The sequence below is a fragment of the Solanum pennellii genome, chromosome 2, assembly GCF_001406875.1.
Source record: "Solanum pennellii chromosome 2, SPENNV200".
In the NCBI taxonomy this organism is placed as follows: Eukaryota; Viridiplantae; Streptophyta; class Magnoliopsida; order Solanales; family Solanaceae; genus Solanum; species Solanum pennellii.
Window position 1 is genome coordinate 54,542,993 of NC_028638.1, and position 25,264 is coordinate 54,568,256.

The following is a 25,264-nucleotide window of genomic DNA, read 5'->3' on the forward strand; positions in this document are numbered from 1 at the left end:
TAACCCGCCTAATCTCATTTATTTTTATTTGTTATGAATGAAATTTTTTATCCATTTAATTAACCACTTTTAAATGAATACTATAAGTATTGTTCATTTTTATTCATTTTTAACTGAGTTGGGTGCCCAACCCATTCAAAATGAATAAATACGAGTAGATATCCATATAAATCATCCATTTTGTCAGCCCAAGTTACAACCATCCGATAATAACACACAATACAATATAGAAATAATTATATTGAATGACAAATTAATGATATAAAATAAATATATTAACTACCGTTTGATTTATTTGTGTTCCATAGCAAATTGTATATTCTCGCTTGTCACTTTCCCTCTCTCGCTCGCTCTCCGTTGCTCGCTTCTCTCGTTTTATACAACAGAAATTGTATAAATTGTGTTTGTGTTTGTATAAAGCGAGAGAAAATTGTATATACACATGCAAATACAATATTTCCGCCCTATACCACTTATAATTATACAATACAAATATTTCCCTTCCCAAGTCTCTTTGTCTTTTTCTCTTTCTCATTTTATACAAATTCTAATTGTATATAATTTCTCTCTTTCTTGTTTTATACAATTCGATTCAATTTTATATTCCTTGTCCAAGTCTTTTGCCTTTCTCATTTTCTCTTTTTATACAAATTCAAATTGTATATAATTTCTCTCTTTTTTGTTTTATACAATTCGATTCAAGAGTATACAAATTTAAATTTTATAGAGATATACAAACACATACAATTGAATTGAGAGACTAACAACGATTTATACATATAAGAGGCTTACAACAATTTATACAAATGGCCTGTCAGCGAAATTATATAAATCTGAAGAGGAACCAACGAATTATACAATTGCTTCTTTGTATATATGTATAGCGAAATAGGCATAACTTTCTTTTGTATATGTATAGCGAATATATATATGTTTATTATAGAGTGTAATTATGCAAACTTTATTATAACATACAAATTTAAATTTCGTGTTTGCTATATGTAAAAGTTGCCTACAATATATTCTTGACTTTTGAATGATAATGCAGAGAGTGGTCAACTCAACCCGATAGTAATACACGATTCAGAAGTTCCTTACAACTTTTTGGTTGGCTGTTACTTGAGTATTATTTTGCAGATGGAATGCTTGAATTTTATTTCTAGATGCAAAATTTGAATAGATAATATTATTAACATTTTTTTTTACTGTGTATAATAATATAGAATTACTAATAAGTTTACTTTAAAAACCTTGGCTGTTGCAAGTATTACTGTATTAGATATAAAAGCAATTACAAAAATAATTGAAAGACATCCATTTTCCTATTTAGTCACAAGTTATGCCTCATAATATTTTTACAAAAATGTTGCATAAAAAGGAAAAAAGAAGTGCAGAAAGGCAAAAAAAAAAAATAGAAACAAAAAGACAGACAAGCTAGAAATCAGAGGGGTTGGTGTCCAATACAGTACAGATCGAGTAAGAGTTCAATAGCAAGACGAGTAAAAGAAACAAATAGGACTATTAATAATAAGTAATGACAATGATGGAAAAGAGTAACATATAACAATTGAATCGAACCACACCATACCTATGGTTGTTGCATCAATTGAGTCTTTAGTCGTTACATATATAATGGATTTAATCATGCAATACAATATACTTTTAACACTAGATAATATTGTTTTTAAGCTAATACTACAACACAATACAGGGGGTAACAAAAAATGATTATCCGAAAAGCTGTAGATAGCGTCCAAGTGTGTACAAACTAAGAAACTGTATATAATGTCATCGATCCATCAAACAATTTTTTATACAAGCATATGTCATATATTAACTACATGTAACACACACCAGAAAATGTGAAATGATCACTTGTTTTGCCGTAGAACATATTTTTCAAGAAAACATTTTCTGAAAAAAGTTTTTCATCGTAGGAAACGCACCCTGCTTTTCTTCAGGGAATGGGATGGAAGCACAGCAATGGAAATAACCATTGTCATCGTAGACAAACCTTTGTGAAAGATGAGCTTCACGGATATAACACTCTCCCCACTCTTCTTTGCCATATTGAGCAAAAATTGTTCGTGCATCAAAAGGCTCAGTTTTTCCTGATGTTTTACTGATACAGTTTACGAAATAGTAAGTCAGTACAACCTTGACAGCAAAGATAGTTATGCAATTGGTAGAATCATAATAGACTTTAAGCCAAGAATAAACTAGACACAATGAAAGAATAAAAAACATTACCTTTTTCTATTTCCCGCATTCATTATTGTGGCATGCAACTGTATTAGAAGATGGCAAAAATAGAAGATAAATTTATTAATTTCCACCAGGAGATTTTCATGGTAAGAGGAAAAAAAAGAAGCCACCAGAGACGATAAAATATATTGACAGAATAAAGTTCAAGTATTTAATGTTTGATTATTGATACAAGAACAAAAACAAATGACACCACAGCAAGCAAAATGCAATTGAAGAAATAAGTCGATGCATATAGTTGGAATGCAGGAGGCAAGAATCAAAAAAGCCAAATTCCAAAGGTATAAAAATAAAATGGTTGCAGCCATATTGATTCTTGGTAGTGGGTAAATCTACTTCCCTTTTCAAAAAAGGCTTGAACCATTTCTGGCTGTAGTTTTTTTATAGCCAAGAAATCCCCGAGGGAACTCGATGGATTACAGGCCCTCCTGTCTACCCTTCTCCACTTAAATACCAGGCTTTTGTACCATAGACCAAAGCCCAGGCCCCAGGGTACATTCAAGACCCTTGATTGTGATGAATAAATTGCATTTTACAGGTAAAGGAAAAGCAAGGACTCAACAGCACTAGACTGAATGGTCAAGGAGAGAGCCTTAATGGACAAACAATAAAGAAATTGCCAACAAAATTAAAAAAAATTGCCAACAAAATTAACCAGAATAAAAAATTAACACATTGAGAGCTATACCAGTAACCCACGGTTTGCATCCTTTTCAAGAACAAGACCAGCTTCAACGAACGCATCAATTATCACCCCTAGAAAAGCTAAGGTATACAGGTACCAAATTCCTTTAAAATAGCAGAGAAATTAAAATAGTGGCTAGAGTGAGGGAAGAAGATGCCAGAAATTATGGATACGACAGGCACGTTTAAGTCTGGGTATACCACCAATTACTTCCAGAGGAGCATGTACAACATAAGCTTTTTCTCGAGTACCTCTATCTTTCATGCATTCCTGCAGAATAAGAACAAATCCGAGTTCCAGCCAAGAAAACTAATGCCTTTGTCAAATCTCATAATAAGCAACAGAATCGAAACATCTACATGATAGCAGTCTCTCTCCATAATACACACAGGGACCGATCAATTGAATAAGCATTCATAAAAAGAGATTGGAGTAACATGAAAAGGAAAATGAAATCACTATTTAGATTCTCTTTGCAGTCACTAAATCATTATGTTCAATTGCTTTGCGTAATTCCAAGTTTGTCAACATTGCTACCAACGTCATGGTTGGAGGCTCTAATACACATTTACCCTTTGTCTGTTTCAGAGTTACAAATTTACAGAAGCCAATAATTGCATAACTTGAATAAAGAATTACCAAACCCTTCAATCTTATATACACAGGACGTTGCTCCAAAGCATCCATTACTTTTGGTGAGACCCTCTGGAAAGACAATGAAAAGCAATTTATGTATTATGAAAAGTTAGACAATGAAAAAATACATTACAAAAGGAATAAAATGGCCATCTAAGTATAAAATTTCACCCGCAAAACGTCAGCAGCAACTTCAATTCGACTAGTATTCGAAAGCTTCAGCATTTGCACAGTCAAGTGTAATGTATTTGGCTTAATAAGAATGGATTTGTCAATTCCCAAACCTGTTGAGTCTTAAAACATTTGTCAGAAATTATGACATTATGAAGGAAAAAAATTGAACATAAGAAAAAAAAAATGCAGAAATAAGATTTTTCATGTGGATTAACTTTATTAGTTTGAAGAAGCGAATTCTTAAAGTTGTTGAGCTTGGTGACCATTTCATCCGGCAAGGTCAATGGAAGTGATACAAAATGAGTGTACCCAACGTTTTTGCTTTTAATTGCCTACAGGCGCACATAGAACCTTTAGGAATAAGTCAAACAAGTGGAAGAATAAATTTGTATTCATGATTTTATGAATCAATCACAGAGAAGGTAACATCCATAGTAAAGAATCTAGTTGATTGTGATAAAATCATGCTGAGTTCAAGCAGTTATAAATCTCTCATCCATAACATCAAATTTTACACTAAAATAGTAAGAAACAATCACATAACCAAATTCAGCTGAAGAAAACTTACTTGAGAAGTCGACATAGTATGAAAGCTGCGTTGGTATGGAGGAGAGAAATTGTATTTTTGCTTCTATGTTTCTTCTCTTTGTTGGGAAACTTGGGATGAACGGGTCAACTCACGTGATGTTTACCAATTTCTTTCAGTCGGATTCACCCACCAAAACAATTCATTCATATTTTAATGGGTTGGATCAGTGACTTTTTATATGAATAATATAGGGCAATTTTCACGTATATCAAACATAAAATTTATATTTGTATGTTATAATGAAGTTTGCATAATTACGCTATATAGCAAACATATTTACGCATAATTCACTATAGATATACAATTGAAACTAATTGTATAAAGCAAAGTGTATAAAACAAGAAAGAAAAGAGACTTGGCAGAAAATTGTATAAAAACGAATTGTATAATAATAAGTGTATAGAACGATTATATACAATTTGAATTTGTATAAAATGAGAAAGATAGAAAGGCAAAAGAGATTTGGGCAGGAAAATATACAATTAAATGAATTGCATAAAACGAGAAAGAGAAAAATTATATACAATTTGAATTTGTATAAAACGAGAAAGAGAGAAAGAGAAAAGAAACTGGGCATGAGAGTATTTTTATGGGAAATTTAGCTAACTAGTCAAAAGAAAATAACTTATTTAGTGATAATATCCATACTTTAATAATATTAGTAAACATGTCAAAAATGTCACTATTTTAAAAATAAATAATTATTCTGATATTATTAATATTTTCCCCTCATTATTTACACCATTTTTTCTCTCTCTCATATTACACATTTTCTATATTTATGTAATTGGATAGATATTAATGTCATTTTAATTTTTTTCTCTCTTTTCTTAAACTTATCAATTTCTTACTCCTACTATCTTCCTAATCAAATCCCCAAATTTTTCTCTTTTTTCTTACTCTTCTTTTCAATTTCTCTCCCTAACATTCTTCCAAATCAATTCCACAGATTTTCGATTCAATATATTAATATTTTCTATTATTCTCATTTAATTTTGTTGCAAGATTTGATTTGAAGATTAACATTGATTTGAGTATTATGTTTTTTAGATTCCTTATTTATTTACTTAGTGATTTTAGTGTTTTTTTCAATTTTTCAGATTCAATTTATTTAAAACATTTTTTAGGGTTTGAGACTACATAATTCTTTTTTCAATAGACGTTTTCAAGAGAGTTACTAGAGGTACTGGACAAAATAATGAAAGTTCATCTGATTTTTCATCATTTAATTTTTTTCACTCAAGAATTAAACAACAATGTAGGTTTCGCTTCTAAATCTAAGGAGGATATACGACGGGGAAAAATGTCTGAATCCGTTATGTGCAAAATCCCAACAAATTCATCACCATGAAGTTGAAGAAGACCAATTTGTTGGAGAAGAGGTATTTTTTTTTTTTGCATGTTCTGTGTCTTGCATGTTTTTTGTTTAGTAATTTTTAAGATTCAAAAAAATTCATGTTACAATGCATTTGCAAGTGTATATGGAATTTTTATTATGTTATAGTTAGTATTTTTTTTTTATTTCATATATTTATTGTATTTTGTGTTCTGTTTTTTTTTTGTTAGTTATGTCAATGTAACACATTATATAAGTTTGATTGTGCATATTTCATAGTTTTAATATTTTTTGTATTCATAGATTTGGATGTGTATATTGAATTTTGTTGCTGTTTTAGTCAGTATGTATTTTTGTATTTCATTGTTTTATTGTATTTTGTATCCATAGATTTGGAATTGTATTTCATATATTTAATTCATTTTGTATTCTGTTTTTTTTTGTGATAGTTATGTCAATGTACCACATTTAGTATTTATTTTTGTATTTCATAGTTTTATTGTTTTTTGTATTCATAAATTTGGAAGTATATATTGAATTTTGATACTGTTTTAGTCAGTATGTATTTTTATAATTAATAGTTGTATTCATTCAAAATATGTTGCATTGTTTCTGAATTTGACATTTTTTTCTAATTTGTATTTATTCTAAAGGTATGTCAACTAGTTATGTATTTTATTTAAGAATGAGTACACCAAATATTCAATTATTTCTTTTCAATTTTATATTTCATTCACTTTTTCATCAAATTAATTTTTTGTATTTTATATATTATTTTATAAAATTCTAAAGAAAAACTAGAATAAATAGAAATACAAATAAAATACATATTGAAATCAATACATACAAGATTTTTGAAGAAAAAAATAACTATATAGGGAAAAAAATATATGAATACAAATATATTTCTTAAATGACTATATAGATACATTCGGCATACCTATTGAAATGAATACAAACTAATAAAAACTATAATACATATAAATAGAATATATTGTGGAATAAATATAATTTTAAAAAGGTAAAAATTCTGAAGAAAAAAAAAACAAAATTTAAATTTTATTTTGATGAGAAAATTAAGTGATCCTTACCTTTTTCTGAAATATTCTCTCCCTTGATTTTCTCCCTTTTGTTATATAAATAAGATATATAACAAACTAAAATTTGATATTTTTACTGAAAGTGTTGCTAATGAGTCTTCTTAAATATTAAAATATTGATATTATAATTATAAGTGTATAGGACGAAAATATATGTATTTGCATGTGTACATACAATTTTCTTTCCCTTTATACAAACAGAAAAATAATTTATACATTTTGCTTCTGTTTGTATAAGCAAGAGAGACGAGGGTGACGAGCGAGATTAAGAAGAGTGGCGAGCGAGATCTGGGAGAGAGGAACAAAAATATATGTATTTATGCAATTTTTTCCTCTCGCTTTATACAAATAAAAACAGATTTTATACACTTGTGTTTGTATAAAAGTGAGAGGAAGCGAGCGAGAGATGAAGCAAGAGAGGAGAGTGGCGAGCAAGAGTTTGAGACAGAGATGTAACTGACAAACCAGTTTGCTACGGAACACAATTAAATCAAATGATGATTATAACAATTAATTTAATTTATTAATTTGTCATTATATACAATTTTCCCTTTTCAAAAACACTGATATTGATCCATTTTCAAACACTTCCAAATTTAACCTAACCTGCTTTAACCCACCCAAGTTCCGACTAAATAGTAAGAACGGAAACGCTTGAAGCCAAATATGAAGGGATAATTGACCCGAAAACGCTTCCAGTAGTATACATTTGCTCCGTACATGAGCATATGGAGGACAATGTATCCATCTCACATCAATTGATTTATGATATCATTGTTAATTTTTCTATTTAATCGAATTATTGATTTAAGATACTTGAATTTTATTTTTGTTAATCTTACTTTCACATCCAACATATAGTTATACGAATTTGAATTATTTACTTTGAAGGTATTACTAAATTTTGTAAGAATTTTGAAAAAAATAATATTTCTTTGAATGTAATAATTATCGGAAAGGATATTTTGTGTATTTATTTTAGTGTTTGGGCTCATCACGAAAAATTCCAACAAATTAAGCTCTAACCTTATGAGTTTGATGCAGTACATGTTAGATAGTAAAATAATACATATTATATATTCATTGATTTAGTATAAAATATGAATGATCTTTTAGCATTTAATACAAGATAACCAGTAAACTGATTGTTGGAGACTTGCTTTTAATTAATTTCTCAAATAAATGAGGAAAAGTCTCACTTGTGATGTGACAAGCAAATGGTAACGACATAGCTGATGCAAATTTTTAATCAAGGGTTTTAAGTAGGAATACTGCACATTAATTCAATCAAAAAATTGGGTCGGTCAGCATTTTAAAATTTTCTATTCAATTATTATGGAGCAACAAAATGTTAGTATACTTATAATTTAATATTAAAAGATAAAAGAAATTGGGAAACAATATTTTAAAGTAGAGGAGTTGACTGTGTGTCACCGTTCAAACTATTTTGATCTGAAAAAAAAATATAGTAATTAAATAACTTATTTAGTAATTCAATTCATTCAATTTTATGAAATGGTAATAATATGTCATAAATTTTTTGTATTGATACATGCAACAAACTAAATATAGAATAATCTTGATCCTTTATTTGTAATCTTAATAATCAGTTGATTGATTATCTAAATTAGATTGTTATCTTTAAATATAAATTTTAGTAATTTAATTGATTAAATATCTAAATTTGATTCTTGCCTTAATCTACTGTCCCATTAAGATTTTAATTAGTAATAAACTGATTGAGGGTCTAAATTCACTTCTACTCATAATAATTTCTCCTTTTTGGATATATTTTTGTTATTTCAATTTCAATGAAAAATTAAGAATTAAAAGAAAGAAGTGCAGTAAAGTAGAAACGTGGGTTGCGTCATTTATTGCTTTGATGCACATAAAAAGCCATTATGAAATTGCCAAGTTGATTACAAAAAATTTGCAATTCTGCTTTTACAAACTTACAAATATGAGAAACACAATAATATTATTTATTTCTGTAAACAAAAGATTCCCAACTCCATCGCAACTTTCCTACTATTTCTCGCATATGCGTAGCATTCATAATTATCTTCATTGACTATATTGTTACAAATTAAAAATACAAAAAAATTATATTATAATCTCTGCGTTTACCATTACTGATATCCCCTGCTTTTATAATAAAAAAAAAGAATATTTTCTTTTGTTCCTTACATTCAGAGACCCAAACAAAAGGTTGTTTCATTGTGAAATTGATTTGATTGCTGTGTTTTTCTTGATTAATTCTTATGAAATTCGGTAAAGAGTTTACAACGCATTTAGAAGAAACCCTACCCGAATGGAGGGACAAGTATTTGTGCTACAAACCCCTCAAGAAGCTTCTCAAGAACCTTCCATCCACCGCCGATAATCTTCCCGACGGCGCTGACAATCCTCCGCAGGACTGGTTCGTCAGAATTCTCAATGAGGAACTTGACAAATTCAACGATTTCTATGTCGATAAAGAGGAGGAATTTATTATTCGATTACAGGTTTCTTCGCTACTCTATACATACAAATATATCTTAGTAGGTCAATCAGAACGGATTGGGGCCGGCTAGATGAATCCATTATACTCTGCTACTCCCAATTTCTTGATATTTTATCTGAATTCTTGTTTGGTGCATATTCTTTTACCACATTAATCTTGTATATTGCACAAGGATTATCTCTACTGCTGATTATTCCAACTTCTAATTTAATTTCCATACTTTTGACGGATCATTAAAGTTGTGAAACAGGGGTTTACCTGTACTGCTTGTTACAATGTTGTTCTAGAGTATGGTGAATAGAATGTAGACACTTTATATTCTTGACAAATGTGGTGGGCCAACTTGTGCCATCACGACTAATTTCATATTCCAACAGCATAAGTACTGGATAACTCTTATCCACCAAGACTTGGTACATGTAAGAAATCACTCGATGAAGAGATTTTTAAGGTTTTATCTGGTGCTACACATAAAAGTTTGAAAGTAGCATTTGACTGGAGTTTTGTGAAAGTATTAATGCAGGGCAATTGCAATTATGGAAATTGATGACTGTAGTTGAAGTACAAAGGGAGGGAAGTAAATGTAAATGAGATTATGAGGAATTTGAGAGGGGCGACAACATTTTAATTGGCTGCAGCAAGCTGAGAGGTGACTGATATATGCAATAACAAATAAATAAGTGGTTAGGGAGAAGGCATCACAGGAGCTACTTGGAGAATATTCTTAGTTAAGCTGAAACATAAGAGTATATTGATGGTATATTCCACCTTAGTGCCTTCCCAAACTATTGAACTATTTTAAGAAATGACCCTACATATCTTAAATTATGATACTTCTGTCATAATCAATACGACCTTCGTTATTTTTAATCTTATAACGGTGGTCCCAAGCCGATTTATGGCCACTTTGATTCTACCAAGTTCCTGCTACCTCCCATCAATATAGGTATAGGTAACTCTAACTGCCAATGCTTTTGAGATCACAAATGGGAAAATTCACCTAGTTTTTTTTAAAAAAATGTACTTGGATTTAACTCTAGTCTCCAAGGTATTCACCCACTTCTTTAATTACTTTGCCAACTCTTGGGTGCTTAATCAACAAAACATCCTACCTTGATTTATGCAGTTAAATAGCGTACAAACAGCCAATCTATCCATCAATCAAACAACTACTTCTTTATCTCAGATCAGGTGTATGAATCCTCTTATACCATTCTACTCTATTCAGGTCCTTTTTATTGTAATACTTAATATAACATGTTTGAACAAACTGTTATATTGATTTTGGCCAAAGAGTGGTTAAAATATTTGCCTGCCATTTATATGATAATATGGAAGGATTAGCAGTAAGATGCACATTGAATTTGCCTTCAGCATCTACAGATGCAATTTTAATGAAATTCCACCATACCTGATTAAAAAAAGGAGAGATGTACATTAAGTTTGAAGTAATATAATGTACTAATAATTTATATTAATTTGAGTTCCAGAGATAATAAACCTTCACTTAAAAAAATATAAACCATTATTTTGGTCAAAGGAGAAAAAACAATCAGGTCACTTCATTTACACAGGTTTAGTATCAATTACCGCTAGAAGCCTGGAACTGTAGACTTGCTTTGATCAGATTGTTCAGAAAGTGACTGTTGTCCCGAATGTTAAGTATTTTTTTAACACCAAAGACAGAAAATTGTTAGAGTGAACCGATGCTCCACTGACTCATGTGGTTCCCTCATCCCCCATCACATCCCCTCCCCAAAATAAAAGAAAAGAAAAAGGACTTGAAAGGAGGAACTTTCATGTCATCATGTGTTGCATATGTGTACGACATGGCATCCCTAAACTTAGATTGCCTTAGAAAAGTTCTTCCAAATTTGATGGTGCTGCCAGTTAGTTTCATCGATGTTGTATGGTTACTGCCCAGTTTGGCAAGGGTTTGACGGTTTATTTCTCGTGTCCCACAACTTCCAGTTCATTGTGCTATTTTCAACTGCAAGTTTTGTTTGTTAATAAGAATACATCTCATGTGGGCACAAGCAGTGGATGAAGTAAGATAGGCACCTAAATATTGAATATAGAGCTGAACTTGCATATGAATTCAGTCACAATGGGTTGTGCTGTCTATATTGTACAGTTCTCTTCTTTGGTTGTAGCTAATGCACACATAAAATATATGAAATTCAGACCCGTGCTTTCATTATAGTGAAGTTCAATGGTCTTGAAATAATCGACATATGAACATTAACAACCCTAAAAATCACCATGTTTAATTAATAGCTGAGTAAATCAATGGTCTGAAGGCTTAACTTTATGCTCTATTTGTTTAAACTACACATAGTAGGAGCAGTGTTGTGAATGGCGAGCGCCTCATCGCCTTTGGCGAGAGGCGAGGCGAGGCCTCCTCGCCATTCCCCACTGAGGCGAGGCGGTATGCAAAAGGCGGCCCATGGCGACCTAATGGCGCCAGAAAAGGCAGCGCCTTTTTTATTTTTTTTAAAAAAAATATTTGACTTAACAATATTAGTCAAAATTAGGGCTTTTTTATATTTTCAAAATCTGCTGCTGCGCACTCTTCTCCCCGACTCTCTTCCCCTCGCGACTCTCTTCCCCTCGTGATCTCTTCTCCTGGTCTCCATCATCTTCGAGTTGCTACTGCTGAAGACCTGAGGTATACCTATTTTTTTCTGTTCTTCTACTTCAATTTTCGTTTCAGACTTTCAGTTCTGTTTTCTTCAAGTTTTCTTCGCTACTCTTTTTTCCCTCTATTTTCTTCACTCTCTGTTTTGTCCCAGATTACTGTAAAATGTCTTATGTTTTCACTGTGCTGTGAGTCTGTGACTGCTGTCCATTATTTTTTTGAAAAAAATAATAATTCTTTCTATAGTAATTATTATAGTATTTGTAAGATATGTAATTGCTATTGAAATTTTGAATATTATATGTGCAATTAAATATGTTTAATTTTTGGTGTTAATTGGCGCCTCGATTCAAAAAGGCGAGCGCCTCGCCGCGTGGCGAGGCAGACCCTTGTCGCCTTTTGTCGCCTCTCGCCGTCCAAAACACTGAGTAGGAGTTAGCAACGAGTCATGCTAGTGGCAGTCCAGAGGATTTTTTTTTGAATTCACTACTACTAACTAGTTGATCCTTGGATTCTTTGTACTGGCAAATTTAATTCTCAAGTTTGCTGCATACATTAAAGTTGAGCAGAAATGGTTGAGTTAAAAGCTTGCATCTATCAACCTTTTTAATAAGGTAAATACTTTTACTAATAATGGGAAAAGGCTGCATCTATCAACTTTTATGCTTTGTATAAAACTATTGTAGGGTGACAGATTAACTTTTAAAATTTAAATTGAAGCATTCTTTGTGGAGATAAAAAGCACTCAAGATTAAAAGTATGTGCTATTTGAGAGACATTTTTTACTTGTAGTGTCTTTTATCATTTGCATGAGCATCAATTAACTGGAATGGATTTTTTACTAGTTGAAAGTATAGAGAACATTTAATACTCTTTATTTTATAGTTTATTCTGCTAAGGCTGACCTGATATGAATTTAAATGGAGAATCATAGTTAGAGGATTTATTTAGCTGACCCCAACTTGTTTGGGGCTGAGTTATAGTTATTTTATTACTTTTCTCATTTGCAGTATCCTATAGCTAATGACAGTCGGTCTCTTACTTTTCCCCTTAATTTGATTAAGTTGGGTCTCTTTTAGTCTCCATAATGCTAGCTTTGTAAAGTTGCCAAATTTTCATGAATGACGAACATTTTATCTGAATCAGCATAGGCTGAGGTTAGGTCTTGACAACGACATTTGGTGGGATATCATAATGATGTTTCCCCTCCTTTCATCTTTGTTCTTATCAAAACAGGATGAAATTTGGAAGGGAGGGAGTTGGACTTCAATTGTTACTCTTATCTGTTTCATGCCTTGGGTGGAAAATTGGTATCTATCTTAGTCTTGTATTAGGATTGTTTTGTGGTGAAATGAACTATGCCATGTGTTATTTAGAAGTTCATTCTCTTTTGGATTTGTTGTTGTTTTGCTGTGGAGGATGACATTTGCTTGTGGTGTCAACTTGAAAAGCAAGTGCGCTGGTAGATGGAATAAGGGAAAATATTTTGGTTTGAATTATCAAGGGAACTTCTTCCATTTGGATTTGGATTTGGATTGATCTCTCTGATGGAGTTCCAGAGGGGGACAGAAAATAGGATTTCTTTAGTTCTCTCTTTTTCGTTGTCTTGGAGATGTAGAATAGGGAAGGATGGGTTCAATAGAATATGCCCCAGAGTAAGCAAGTAAGAATTTAGCAGTGAAAAAACAAATATATATTCAAATATGTGGGTATCAATTGTAATTGTCTTTGGTAAGGGAATTGATCCTATGTCATCTACTTCTATACCAGGAATTAAAGGAACGAATTGAAAGAGTGAAAGAGAAGAGTGGCAAAGGTGGAGCTCTCACAAAAGACAGTGAATTTAGTGATGACGTGATGGGTATACGTAAAGACTTTGTTGCCATACACGGGGAGATGGTTCTTCTTAAAAATTACAGCTCTCTAAATTTTGCAGGTACCACAGCATTTATACTCTATTTTAAGCATATATTGTGATTTCAGTTAGCTAGTTACAACTTGCAATTGCTCAAGCATTTGTGTTTCAAGTGTCGTATTGCTCCTGTTTTAAAGGAATAACTCAAGCACAAGTCTTGCTTTAATTTTGTGCAACATCAGCTTTCTATAAGAAATTGTTTTGTTCCTTTAGGTCTTGTTAAGATTTTGAAGAAGTTCGATAAACGAACTGGGAGATTGTTGCGTCTCCCTTTCACACAACTTGCTCTTGATCAGCCCTTCTTTACAACTGAGCCTCTGAACAGATTAGTTCGTGAGTGTGAGGAAAATCTCGAGCTCCTATTTCCTTTGGAAGCAGAAGTTGTAGAATCAGATGCTACTGCAGAAGAGCCGACGGGAGCAACTACTTCTTATGCTTCAAATGTTTCTCCGGCATTGCCACTTGGGGAAGAAAATGTGGATATATATAGAAGTACACTTGCGGCAATCAAAGCTATTCAGGGACTGAAGAAGGCAAGCTCCACATATAATCCACTATCATTTTCTTATATCTTTGGTAACCAAGATAATGATAGCACAGGCGCTATAACTGCAGAAAACTCTGATTCAGACCAGTCAGTTGCCTCTCAGAGTGATAAAGAGACAGATCAAGAGGATTTCCATCCACCGGAATAGAGTTCACCTTTCTAGTTTGCTTCGTTGGTCTTTGCTCAGTGCTTCGTTGTTGACATAAAATGGTTAGCTTCTTCATTGTATACTACTGTTCTGGAATAAATTGCTCTCTGTCGACAACTTTGAGCACCAACTGGACTTTAGTAATTCTTGGATTACTTCTCATTTTGTTTGATACTTTAGAGGGCAAAAACGTTTAAGATGTACATTCTGCGGAAGATGAATAACATTTAAGTTAGTCTTTTCAAGACTTGAACACTCTGCTTATAGATGCTACCATTTCTATTAATGGTGTGTTTATTATGTGTCCGATTTGTCAATCTGACTATGTCATCCGCTTTGATCAACAGATTTTTCATATAGAAAAGGGGTATTATGTTGTCCATCTTAGTTGTCAAATAAACTCTTCGACTCTGAGAGTGCACATCTGTCTTAGTTGTCAAATAAACTCTTCGACTTTGAGAGTGCACATCTAGACACCTCAAATTAGAGTGTTTGGTTGTCAATTGAGGTGTTTAGACACTTGCTTTCAGCTGAGGTCAAAGTTGCGTGTCTGTTTACGTATTATGCCTGATATTCATTGGTTCTTCTATTATGTCCACTTAAGTTGATTGGACGTTTATTCTTGGTAAGAATTAGAGAATGGCCTTCACATGTTACCAGTCATTCTCATGTGAAACTTCAGAAAGCTATAAGACCTCAAGCATTGATTGCTTTGTTAAATATTTTGATGAAGAAAGCTGGATATTTTAGCTGTATTTCATACATCAATCACTTTCCTAAGCACTATTTCGTGAAAATAATTCCATCCATCAATCAGCTTTCTTTTCATCCTATACATTCATGAACAAAACTTCATTACAAGCACCGTTGACACATGAATCAAAGAATTATACAAGACAATAGGAAAAAAGAAGATCATTTTTGAGTCTCGACTACTCTGGTGATTTTCCTTTTACATGCTCTTGTCTTCATCGTAGTTGAAAGGCAGGGGTATAGACTTGGAGGCACGATATTTCCCAACATTATTTAAGTGCTCATTTTCCAACCTGAACAACAAAAAACAGCAGAAAAACTACTACTGTTAGAGAAAACCAGTATCGGTGTATCTGACCATGTTATATTTATTGTATATATCAATGTATGTAAAAGTTCTTTAAATAGTCGGAGTATAGAATTTAAACTGACCTGAAAAAGTTCCACAAGCCTCGGCGAAGGATTTCCAAACAGGCAACAATTGCAATAAAAGCTTTCTTGTGCAGATGAGGTAGTTCTTGAAAATCTAGAACCAACTGCATCCATACTAGTCTCAGAATAATGTCAAGAACCTGCATTTAGACTCAAAATCATCAAAAACTTAATCCCACTGCAAGTATTTTTAATAGTTAAGTTTTGAATTCTGTGTCCACTTACAATGGCAACAAAGTAAACAATCTTGTGTGGAACAAGTAGCTTGTCTCTCAACCAGGGGTTTTTCGAATTCCTTTGCAACAGACCCCAATCTATGACGAGGTCCCAGTAAGTGTTTGCAATTGTAGTAATTCCTGAAGTTGATGCTGCCATTACTTTCCAAAAGGTCCCTCTCTTCTGATCATATAGTGTTCTCATTACAAGAGCAACAATAGTTGAGAAATATTTGAGGCTATTAAGCCCTTGCATCGAATCTTTCTCTTCAAATAAGCGACGAAGACACTGCATATATCATGAAATCATACGAAGCACCATATTACATAATTGTCAAGATATCTATAGTGGGAAATGGGAATGATGATTTTGCGGTGTAAAAATTCTCAAACCTGAATAAACCGAGACCAAAAGGGAATAATTGCAACAACTATGTACAAGATCTTATAAACATTGCTGTCCTGACATGTATTTGATCTTGTTTTGAAGTTGCCCCATATGTAGTAGCAGACATAGAATTGCAAACTCCTAATTGCTTGAACCTGAAATACAAGAGCACAGTTGGTTTTTCGCGATAAGCACAGGAAAATTTGCACATTCTGACTGAATCATCAACATTTTGGTATAATGTATAAGTTTCCAATATGAAAAAGGCAGAGTGTCAAACCTGGCTGGTAAGTTGATCTGCCAATATGAAATCTGGTAGAGTAACCTGTAAATTGATGTGTAACTAGTTAGTATGTACGTATTTCCTGTGATATTGAAGTGTGTGAATCTGTATATCTCTTAAACTTACAAACACCAACTCTGTGAATCTGCTGGTACCTTATAGAGGGGAGCGCACAGGCAGTGCCAGGCAGTCCTTAGAAAGAAGAAACGACTTGAACGATATAAAATGTTCAGAGGACAAAAAGTTATTAGAAGAAGAACCTGAAAAAAGAAGATTTAAATCATTAGTGGTTTTTGTGTAGATCAGTTGTAGAATGAAAGTAGAAGGAAACTAATGAATCTAAACTTACAAACACCAAGACAAGTGGGATCAGCTCTATCACTGTCTCATAGCTTCCTGTTTTCGGGTCCATATCCATATCCAGGTGGAAGAGTGAAGCAGCCAATGCAAGTACTGAAACACCAGAAGCAAGGAGGAAAACTTGTCTGTAACCTAACTCTGTTCCCTGCTTGAAGCCAAATATGAAGGGATAATTGACCCGAAAACGCTTCCAGTAGTATACATTTGCCCCGTACATGAGCATATGGAGGACAATGTATCCAAATAGGCTGCAATGTTAGAGCTTCATTACTCATATGTATTGCTTAAACATGGTTTCTCTTGTAGACAGACATCAGGAAAGAATCAATACGAATTTGTAGAAGTCATATGTTTAGTTCACCTATAGAGTGGAAATATGTTATTCATATACTTATCACGATCCTTATGCTCTAGAAGGTGCTGTGCACGTACCGCTACAACAATAGCTGCCACTAATGCTATTGAGCAGCCAAAGAACAGACCTGTAGGTGAAAAGTACACCAGTTACGAAAATGAACATATGGTTATGATGCAGTGTACGAACTTTTGCTAAGCACATATCCTGGATGAATTTTGATTAGATAGGAAGAGAGTGCTTATGCTAATAAGGATGTATGCTTACCCATGAAAAATGTTACTCGGTGCGTTTCTCTTTTAGCTTGTGGTCTTAAATGTTTCATTCCTTTCCTTCGATTGCCATTGGCAAAATGTTTTACGAACGTGACCTCCACTCTTTCTATGAGCTTGTTAACCTAAGGAAAAGCATAGATTGATTGAGAAGTTCAAACTTCAAACTATAGTTGCAACTCGAATAAACGAAGGAAGATGCACCTCATCTGAGTTACCAAGATCAGATTTATCAACCATATCTGAGTATGATTTAGAAGCTTTCCTTGAAGTAGTCTGTATCAGTAAATTGCAGTGTTAAAAGGCAAAACTAACAAATTCTACTTTATATTGGCAAATAGTTATGGATAACTTCAGTGTAGTACCTTATCATACTTCTTCATGATCTTGGAGAACGCCAACACATTTAATAAACTAATACATTAAGTAGCAAAATGTTAGTTAAATTGAACACTAAAACAACTATAAGTGGGAGAAAAGAATTGCACCATTACCGGTAGCTTTTCAGAAGTCTAAGCTTTTTATAGAACTCAACAAAAGCCTTTTTCATTTGTTCTTCGGCTTTTTTGAGCTCATCTTTGCTGAATTTTACGTTTGCTTTTGAAGTTCTGATCACATTTTTCAAAGTTGAGATAGGTGTTGCGGGATCAATATTGATTTTTACATTGTCCAAAATCTCTATTGGAGCAGGCCTAAAACGCATGAGATTCTTCTTTTCTTTAGATGTTGATTCCTCTTCCAGAATTTCTTCACCAGTCATCTCAACTTCTTGAATTGCCTCCATATGTGCCCCACCTTTAAACACAAATCTAAACTAATTACATATAGGTCACGGGTTTGAGGCATGGAATCAGCCATAGTATTCGAAAAATTGGACTAACCTGGACTTCTGATATGAGTAGGAACTACTAATCCTGGAGACGAAGTAGTATCATCATCCATCATTACTTGGTCACTACGCATACCAATCGAAGGTTTATCAACCATAATTCTTAGAGCAATAAGTGCATCCATTTGTTTACTCAATTCATCAGCTTCATCCTTCACTTCCCCTACTTTTTTCTTGTAAAAAGTTATCACCTTGTTGAATTCATCATCAAGTCTTCTAAAGAAAACCATCTCATATTCTCCACCTTGTTCAGATGACATAAGAAACATAGTTTGATTGTGTCCTTGTGACCCTTCTTGCTGCAGTGAACTTACTAAAATAACTTCTTCATCTTCATTGTCAGCTCTACCAGGTGAATCTTTGAAACTGAATCTACTTTGTAAACCACTAAAAGCTCTGTACATAGATATCCTTCTCTTTAATGAGCCTTTTGGTGTAGCTGCAACTTCAGGTAACGGTGCATTCTTCTTCTTGAAACATGATATGTCTTTCAACACACCTTTTAGATAATTATAATCCATATAGGCTTCTTGCCATTCAGGGACCATTTGGGATGTAAATTCTTTCCCAAATTTCATCTTTATCAAAAAAAGTGGGGGTTTTCTCTGTTTTACTCAGAATGAACAAGATCGGAGTTTATATAAGAATGTTGGCTTGGGGTTTTTGGGGTTGTAGCCGTCAGTGAAGAAAAGGTCAGAATCAAAACTAGCAAAGGTTGTCGTTGAAAAATAGAAAGACAAGATTTTGGTAAGACTAGTCTTGGTAAAATCAACAGTTTTTCTTCTTCATTTCTTGATCTTCAAATACTGTTTAACAATGGCGGCACCAGCAGCAACCCAGAAATTCACTGTGCAATAAATTATACTAGTACCAAGTGGGGGCTCTGTCAGAGAGGTAGCCTCTTCCTCTCAACAATGGACAGAGCCACAGTTAACTGTGGTTGCCAATTTTGAACTATTCACTAATTGACTAAATCTTCTTACGATCGTTTGATAATGATCACATTTATGATTTCTAACTATACACTTTCTATCCTACCTCATTTATTTTCGTTCTAAATATGGAGAATAATCTCTCCGTATGATTAAAATAAAAATAAATAGAATTTACTAAAATATTACTATTTGATACTTTTTTAGTCTACTATGATATTTATAAATGGACCGAGGTAATATTATACTGATAAATATAAATATGAAAAAATGAAATAAGAGATTATTTAAAAAGGGAAGAGACATAAAGTAATTTTTTAATTATACATACAAAATCTTAATTAAAGGTGGTTGGCTAATTTGTTTACACGATACGTCTTAGTTGTTCTACTTAGCTAGATAAGGAAAATGTATTATAGAGTACTAGTTAATATTTTTTTGCTTTTAATGAAACTAGTTTTTGGGTACGCGCCACGCGCGTGTGGCCATATAAATAAAAATATTTTTGTGAAGATTATATATTAGCAATATTTTCAAGTTATATTATGTGTTATAAAATAGAAAATACAAATTACATGTTCTTAAAATTGATAAGTATCCTATATGGTGTTTTTGTTTCTAAGATCCAAAATCCAAAAAACTATACAACTACAATATTTAAATGAATAAGTGAAATGTTATGTGCTACGTTAATGAAATATGTGTAAAATCAGTAACATATAGAAATCTTTTACCGTAAAATTAATGTTGTGTGTTGCAAATATTAAGCCCTAGCAAGGAAATTAAATAATAAGTGTCATGAGTGTATTCTTCACTAAGAAATTTCTGTGACGAATCCAACAACATCCATAGCTGAAATTCTTGCACAAATTCAACAATGTTCATAGCGTATTTTAATAGTCTTTAACTTTGACATTGATTGAGAAAAAACTGCTCAGAAAAATGATATACTCTTCTTTAGAGCCCATAAAAATGGAGAGGAGACTTGAGGAAAATAAAAATTATTCTTGGCTTTATATAATACTTTCACTTTAAATGATTAATTAGTCCCTTTAGCTTCTTTTCATGTATTTATCATTGAAAATAACATATATTAATATATTAACTATGAGATTCATTGTATTGAAATCTACAACTTTTAAGATTCTAGCAATGTAAAGGTAACTGCTTCTATATTTTAGTTAATGTGCAACTTAAATCTCTACCTATTTGCTCTCATTAACTAATATTTGTCTCTTCATTTTCTTTAACATTTAGATTATTTAATTTTCATAACTCTTCAAATATTCTCAATTCATTAATAGTAAAAAAAGTTTACTGCTTAATATTTTTTAAAAATAAAATAATCAAATATGAATATAATATTTTTATTTAGTATAGGGATAAAATGGTAATTCAACTTTACATCTTGAAACTTCCCACTTATAATATAATATGATTTAAACCTAAATTTTTATTTATTTTATTGAACACGAGATCATTTTATGTTTATAGGACCACACTTATTTCAACAACCTTTACTTTACTTCCTCCCCTACATATTAAACAGTGCTTTTAGCTTCAGTTTAAAAGAGTTTCTTTTAATTTTTTCTTAATTACAATTTTCTCTTTTCAAAAAGAATGATTTTATTTTCTTTTTAGCCTGTTTAAAGAAGAACACCCTTTTCCTTTTTTGACAATACTTTAACTTTAACTTTCCACGTTGTATATTTAAGATCACAATATTAAAAGGCATTTTGATACATTTGACATAGCTTTAATTTAGAACCACAAGGTTAAAAAGTTTTCTTTCTTTTCTTAAGTTACGTTATAAGTTAAACTATGTCATTCTTTTTTAAATGGAGGAAATAATACTTATAATTTTTTAGTCACATAAACAAAAGCTCAAATATGAGAGAAAACAAATAATGTCTTGTTGTTGATGATAAGAAATGTCATTTAGTAGACGTTTGACCATGTGATATCATATCACGATATGATATCGTGAAATGAAATCAACATTTGGACATGCGATTTTACACTGATTCCATCTCATGATTCCATATAATGGGATGTGATATCATATTCTCCAAAAATCATGATATGAAATCACGTGAGAATACCATATCATGATTTGAGTTATTTTAATACAAAAATTGATCCACAAGTTTATATTTTGTTAAAACAATCCCACATTTATATCTAATAACCATTTATTTCACATGTAAATAAAATTTATAGTTACATCATTACTTTTTAAAATTTATCATTCTTACCGACATAAGATTTATTATTTTCACCAACATATAATCACTTTAACTCACACTTCACGGTTGTTGAATAATAAAATTTTGAAGAGCCCATGAAATGTGTTTCATTTTTACTCAAATATATTGATGAAACAATTACTTAAGTGGAGAACAAATAACTTTATAATAATTTATATATGATTTACGATTTTTTTTATTTATTTGATAATATTAAATAAATAATTGAAATTACTTTAATAGTTTTAAAACTTATGAAATTTTTATATTTACGAGAAAATATTCAATATTAAAATTTCATATCGCATATCCTAATAAAAATTTCAATTTTATCTCATGATATCATATCATATGATCAAAACGGGCCCTAATAATTTGAATTAAAATAAAAAAATTAGCTTGAAGGTGAAGGAGTAGTTTTGAAATAATTTAATGATGACTACAACCATTCAAATAGAAAAGAAAAGCAGGGAGAAGACAAAGTTTGTATAATATTATAGCAAAATGTGTCATCAAATCTCTGTCAAAAGATACAAAGGCATATTATCTCATCCAATTGGATAAGAAAGTACCATTTACCAAACTTTCTTCTTTCTTTCACCATTACCCAAAGTTGTTGACATTTTCTTTTTTTATTCCACAATAATTATTTGCAATCGTTATAGCCTTTACTTTTAACTTTTTTGGATGCGGAGTAGGTAATAGCTTCACTTTGAAATAGCCTACAAATTATAAAGGAGATGCATTTGTTACTATAATTTTAATAATCTCAATCGATTTTTAATTATCAAATCAAAAGAGTTAATTTTTCACTGAAAAAAGATTTAAATATGTCATCAAATTTTCAGAAAATGCTCATTTATATCATTCAGTTTGGCTCATTTATGTCATTGTTGTTAAAGAAAGAGCTCATTCACACGCCCTTTTATTAACTCCGATTTTACAACCATTTTTTTCATGTTCCTAATTCACATTGTATTTTGAATAAAATAAAACAAAGATATTTGATAACTTATGCTAGTATTTATTATGAGGAAACATTATTAAACCAGATATTCTGGTAATGTAAATTCAGACAAAATGTTACTATATAAAATAATCTTTAATTGTATGATTATTTTATGTTTTACTTCCAACCAGAACCAGATGTCACCTAGAAATAGATGATATATATGCTGCAAGTGTTAACAGTGAAAGAAGAAGGTTGATGAACAAACACGACCCTTTTCCTATATTCTAATAATTTTTTTTAGACGTGTTCTGGAAGTCCTCACAAAAATGCATTTAAAATATTTACTGTACTAAATAAGAATATAATAGGCACGTAAAATGAAATCCATGATGTAACACAATCCACATCATGATTTGAGTTTTTAATTTATTTTTTTTTGTTATATGCATATATAGTATTCAAGTAAAAAATAAATAAACGTAACAAAACCAAAAGATAAACTTTATATCCAGATCGACTCAAACAGTGACAGCATAGACAAATGTGGATTGATACATTTACCATAAGGTCAAAGTAAATAATGCAGTGTTCAATTAATATTTTTTAGAGTTTTATTCTCCAAAGTAATAGATGTGTCATGTGTGCATGTAAAATAAGTTCTACGTAGTATAACTCGTATATAAATAAATTTAGCTATAGGCTGCAAAATAGAATTAATTGCATGAAATAGAAAGGTTCCCCACTCATCAATTATGCTCTTAAATTATATATTGTACTCATTTGTTGTATCGTTATCACTACTTTACACAAATTTTATTGCATCTTTTTGCAAAAACACAACACATAAATATACTCTTTAATTTGGTTTTTGAATAATATTTATACTTTTTAATTTTGAGTGTGTACAAGTAGACACTTAAACTTGTATAAAATTGAATAAATAGACACACATGTTCTGCATGTTATTCTACATGTCATTTTTTTGTCCTACGTGATGTCTTACGTGTATTGTGTCATGCAAGACTCGTGTGTTTATTTATTTAAAAGTTGGATAATTAAAATATTTGTTTGTGCATTATGAAAGTTAAATGTCAAAGTTAAAATTTGAAGCCAAATTCAGGGTCTAATAATATATATATTATGCCTTTTGCAAATTGTTGCACCATGGACCTGTTTTGTGTACGTGTCTTTCTTCTTCCTTTTTTTCTTTGATAGTAAATTTAAAAATTTATTTTCTAGTTAATGTTAAAATGATTTTATGTGACAACAAATAGAAAAGAATTACTTTTATATGATAAACTTAAATATCATGACTTTTATATGGTATTTACGAATTATAAAAAAAATGTTTCTTTTTGTTAATTCTGACTTTTATGTAACAAAATATATTAAATAACAATAATATTTGCATGATAAATAAAGCTGAATAACCATCGATAAGATATAATCAATTTTACAAGATGTAAACTTTTTTTTTTTTGGACATATGTACATTTACTTCTGTTCTTCTTCTTGATCAAACTTGGTTAATAATTCTTTATCTTAAACTTTATCATCATTATTATGTGTTTCTTCTGTTATTCCATTCGAATTTAAAGTGATATTTTATTTGTGGACCAAGTTGTTGGAATATACATACAATAAAAGATCTGAGTTTCAAATAATATGATAAAGACCATACGATAAAATGGACAGTCAAATTCACGCCGAGAAAATCAAAACGCGTTATAAATTCATAATCCATATAACCTACTTCATGATTTCCATCGTTATATATAGGACTAATTCCTTCTAATTTTTCGTCCATCTAAAAGCTTATAAATGAAATTTGACAATATCAAATTGATCAAAAGATACTTACAATCAACACGTAGTGAAATTTGTAATTTAAAAATAATATAGATTACATACTATAACAAATAAAAACGATCTGATTATATTATAATATTCTTTTAGAATATCCATGTGTAAAATTCATATGGCTTTGTTAGACAAATAGTTTCCTTTGCCTCGGTCTATGTTTTTGGTGGGCTGCTCTATGTACTTGAGAAAAGAACAAAGCAAGAAAATAAGCGTGTATTTAATTTAAAAATAAATTGATTTTTTTTTATTTTTTAGTTAAAATATATTAAAATTAAAAGGGTAAACATATTTAAAAAAATAAAATTAACATAGATATAATAACAAATTCTGACCAAAAGGATTTTTCTATTATCTAAACTATATTGTATTAGAAGACTAATTCCATTCAAATATTCATGTATTCTGACAAAGAGAAGTGATTAATATCAGGTCAACGTTGGAGCTAAAGGTTCAGATATCGATTTGGTCAAATCCAATACCACTTATTCAAATAAAATGTGTTTATGTTAATAAAAACTCATTAAACTTTCAATAATTAATGATTGAAGACATTGAGTGTGTTTGGTACGAAGGAATTTCCAATTTTCTCATGTTTGGTTGGGACAAAAGTTTTGGAAAATATTTTTCAAATCAACTCATTTTCCTCAAAATTAAGGAAAATGACTTTCCTTAAAAAATTAAGAAAAACATTTTCCAAAATCCTCCTCTAATTTCAAATTACTTTGGAAAAACATCAATTTAAAAAAAATATTTTCAATTTCAAAATTTTATTTTTTCACCCGATCTCA

The 25,264-nt window shown here is 31.1% G+C and overlaps 3 protein-coding genes across 5 annotated transcripts; 1 reads left to right on the plus strand and 2 right to left on the minus strand.

Annotated features, from left to right (window-relative positions):
• Positions 1–1,633: 1,633 nt before the first annotated feature.
• On the minus strand, positions 1,634–4,482 carry LOC107009301 (activating signal cointegrator 1 complex subunit 1-like). The gene is made up of 8 exons (XM_015208610.2): positions 4,329–4,482; positions 3,975–4,092; positions 3,758–3,870; positions 3,590–3,655; positions 3,124–3,220; positions 2,954–3,021; positions 2,251–2,288; positions 1,634–2,122 (listed from the first exon to the last, which is right to left on the minus strand). The coding sequence occupies exons 1-8, from the start codon at positions 4,341–4,343 to the stop codon at positions 1,900–1,902; spliced, it is 738 nt and encodes a 245-aa protein (XP_015064096.1). The 5' UTR covers positions 4,344–4,482; the 3' UTR covers positions 1,634–1,899.
• Positions 4,483–8,921: 4,439 nt separating this feature from the next.
• On the plus strand, positions 8,922–14,834 carry LOC107009225 (SPX domain-containing protein 4-like). Of its 3 annotated transcripts, XM_015208529.2 has the most exons (4): positions 8,989–9,289; positions 13,697–13,862; positions 14,055–14,374; positions 14,457–14,834. In XM_015208529.2, exons 1-4 carry the CDS (start codon positions 9,047–9,049, stop codon positions 14,592–14,594), a joined length of 867 nt encoding a protein of 288 aa, XP_015064015.1. In that variant the 5' UTR covers positions 8,989–9,046; the 3' UTR covers positions 14,595–14,834. The 3 variants fall into 3 exon arrangements, with proteins under 3 accessions (XP_015064014.1, XP_015064015.1, XP_027770505.1); XM_015208528.2 differs by having other exon boundaries at positions 8,922–9,289; positions 14,055–14,834; XM_027914704.1 differs by lacking the exon at positions 8,989–9,289 and adding an exon at positions 11,984–13,581 and having other exon boundaries at positions 14,055–14,834.
• Positions 14,835–15,239: 405 nt separating this feature from the next.
• On the minus strand, positions 15,240–19,536 carry LOC107011081 (phosphate transporter PHO1 homolog 3-like). Its single transcript, XM_015210414.2, has 13 exons — positions 18,476–19,536; positions 18,089–18,389; positions 17,960–18,008; positions 17,799–17,870; positions 17,590–17,719; positions 17,329–17,449; positions 16,957–17,215; positions 16,763–16,867; positions 16,605–16,649; positions 16,330–16,479; positions 15,947–16,225; positions 15,722–15,861; positions 15,240–15,582 (listed from the first exon to the last, which is right to left on the minus strand). The coding sequence occupies exons 1-13, from the start codon at positions 19,059–19,061 to the stop codon at positions 15,489–15,491; spliced, it is 2,331 nt and encodes a 776-aa protein (XP_015065900.1). The 5' UTR covers positions 19,062–19,536; the 3' UTR covers positions 15,240–15,488.
• Positions 19,537–25,264: the final 5,728 nt, after the last annotated feature.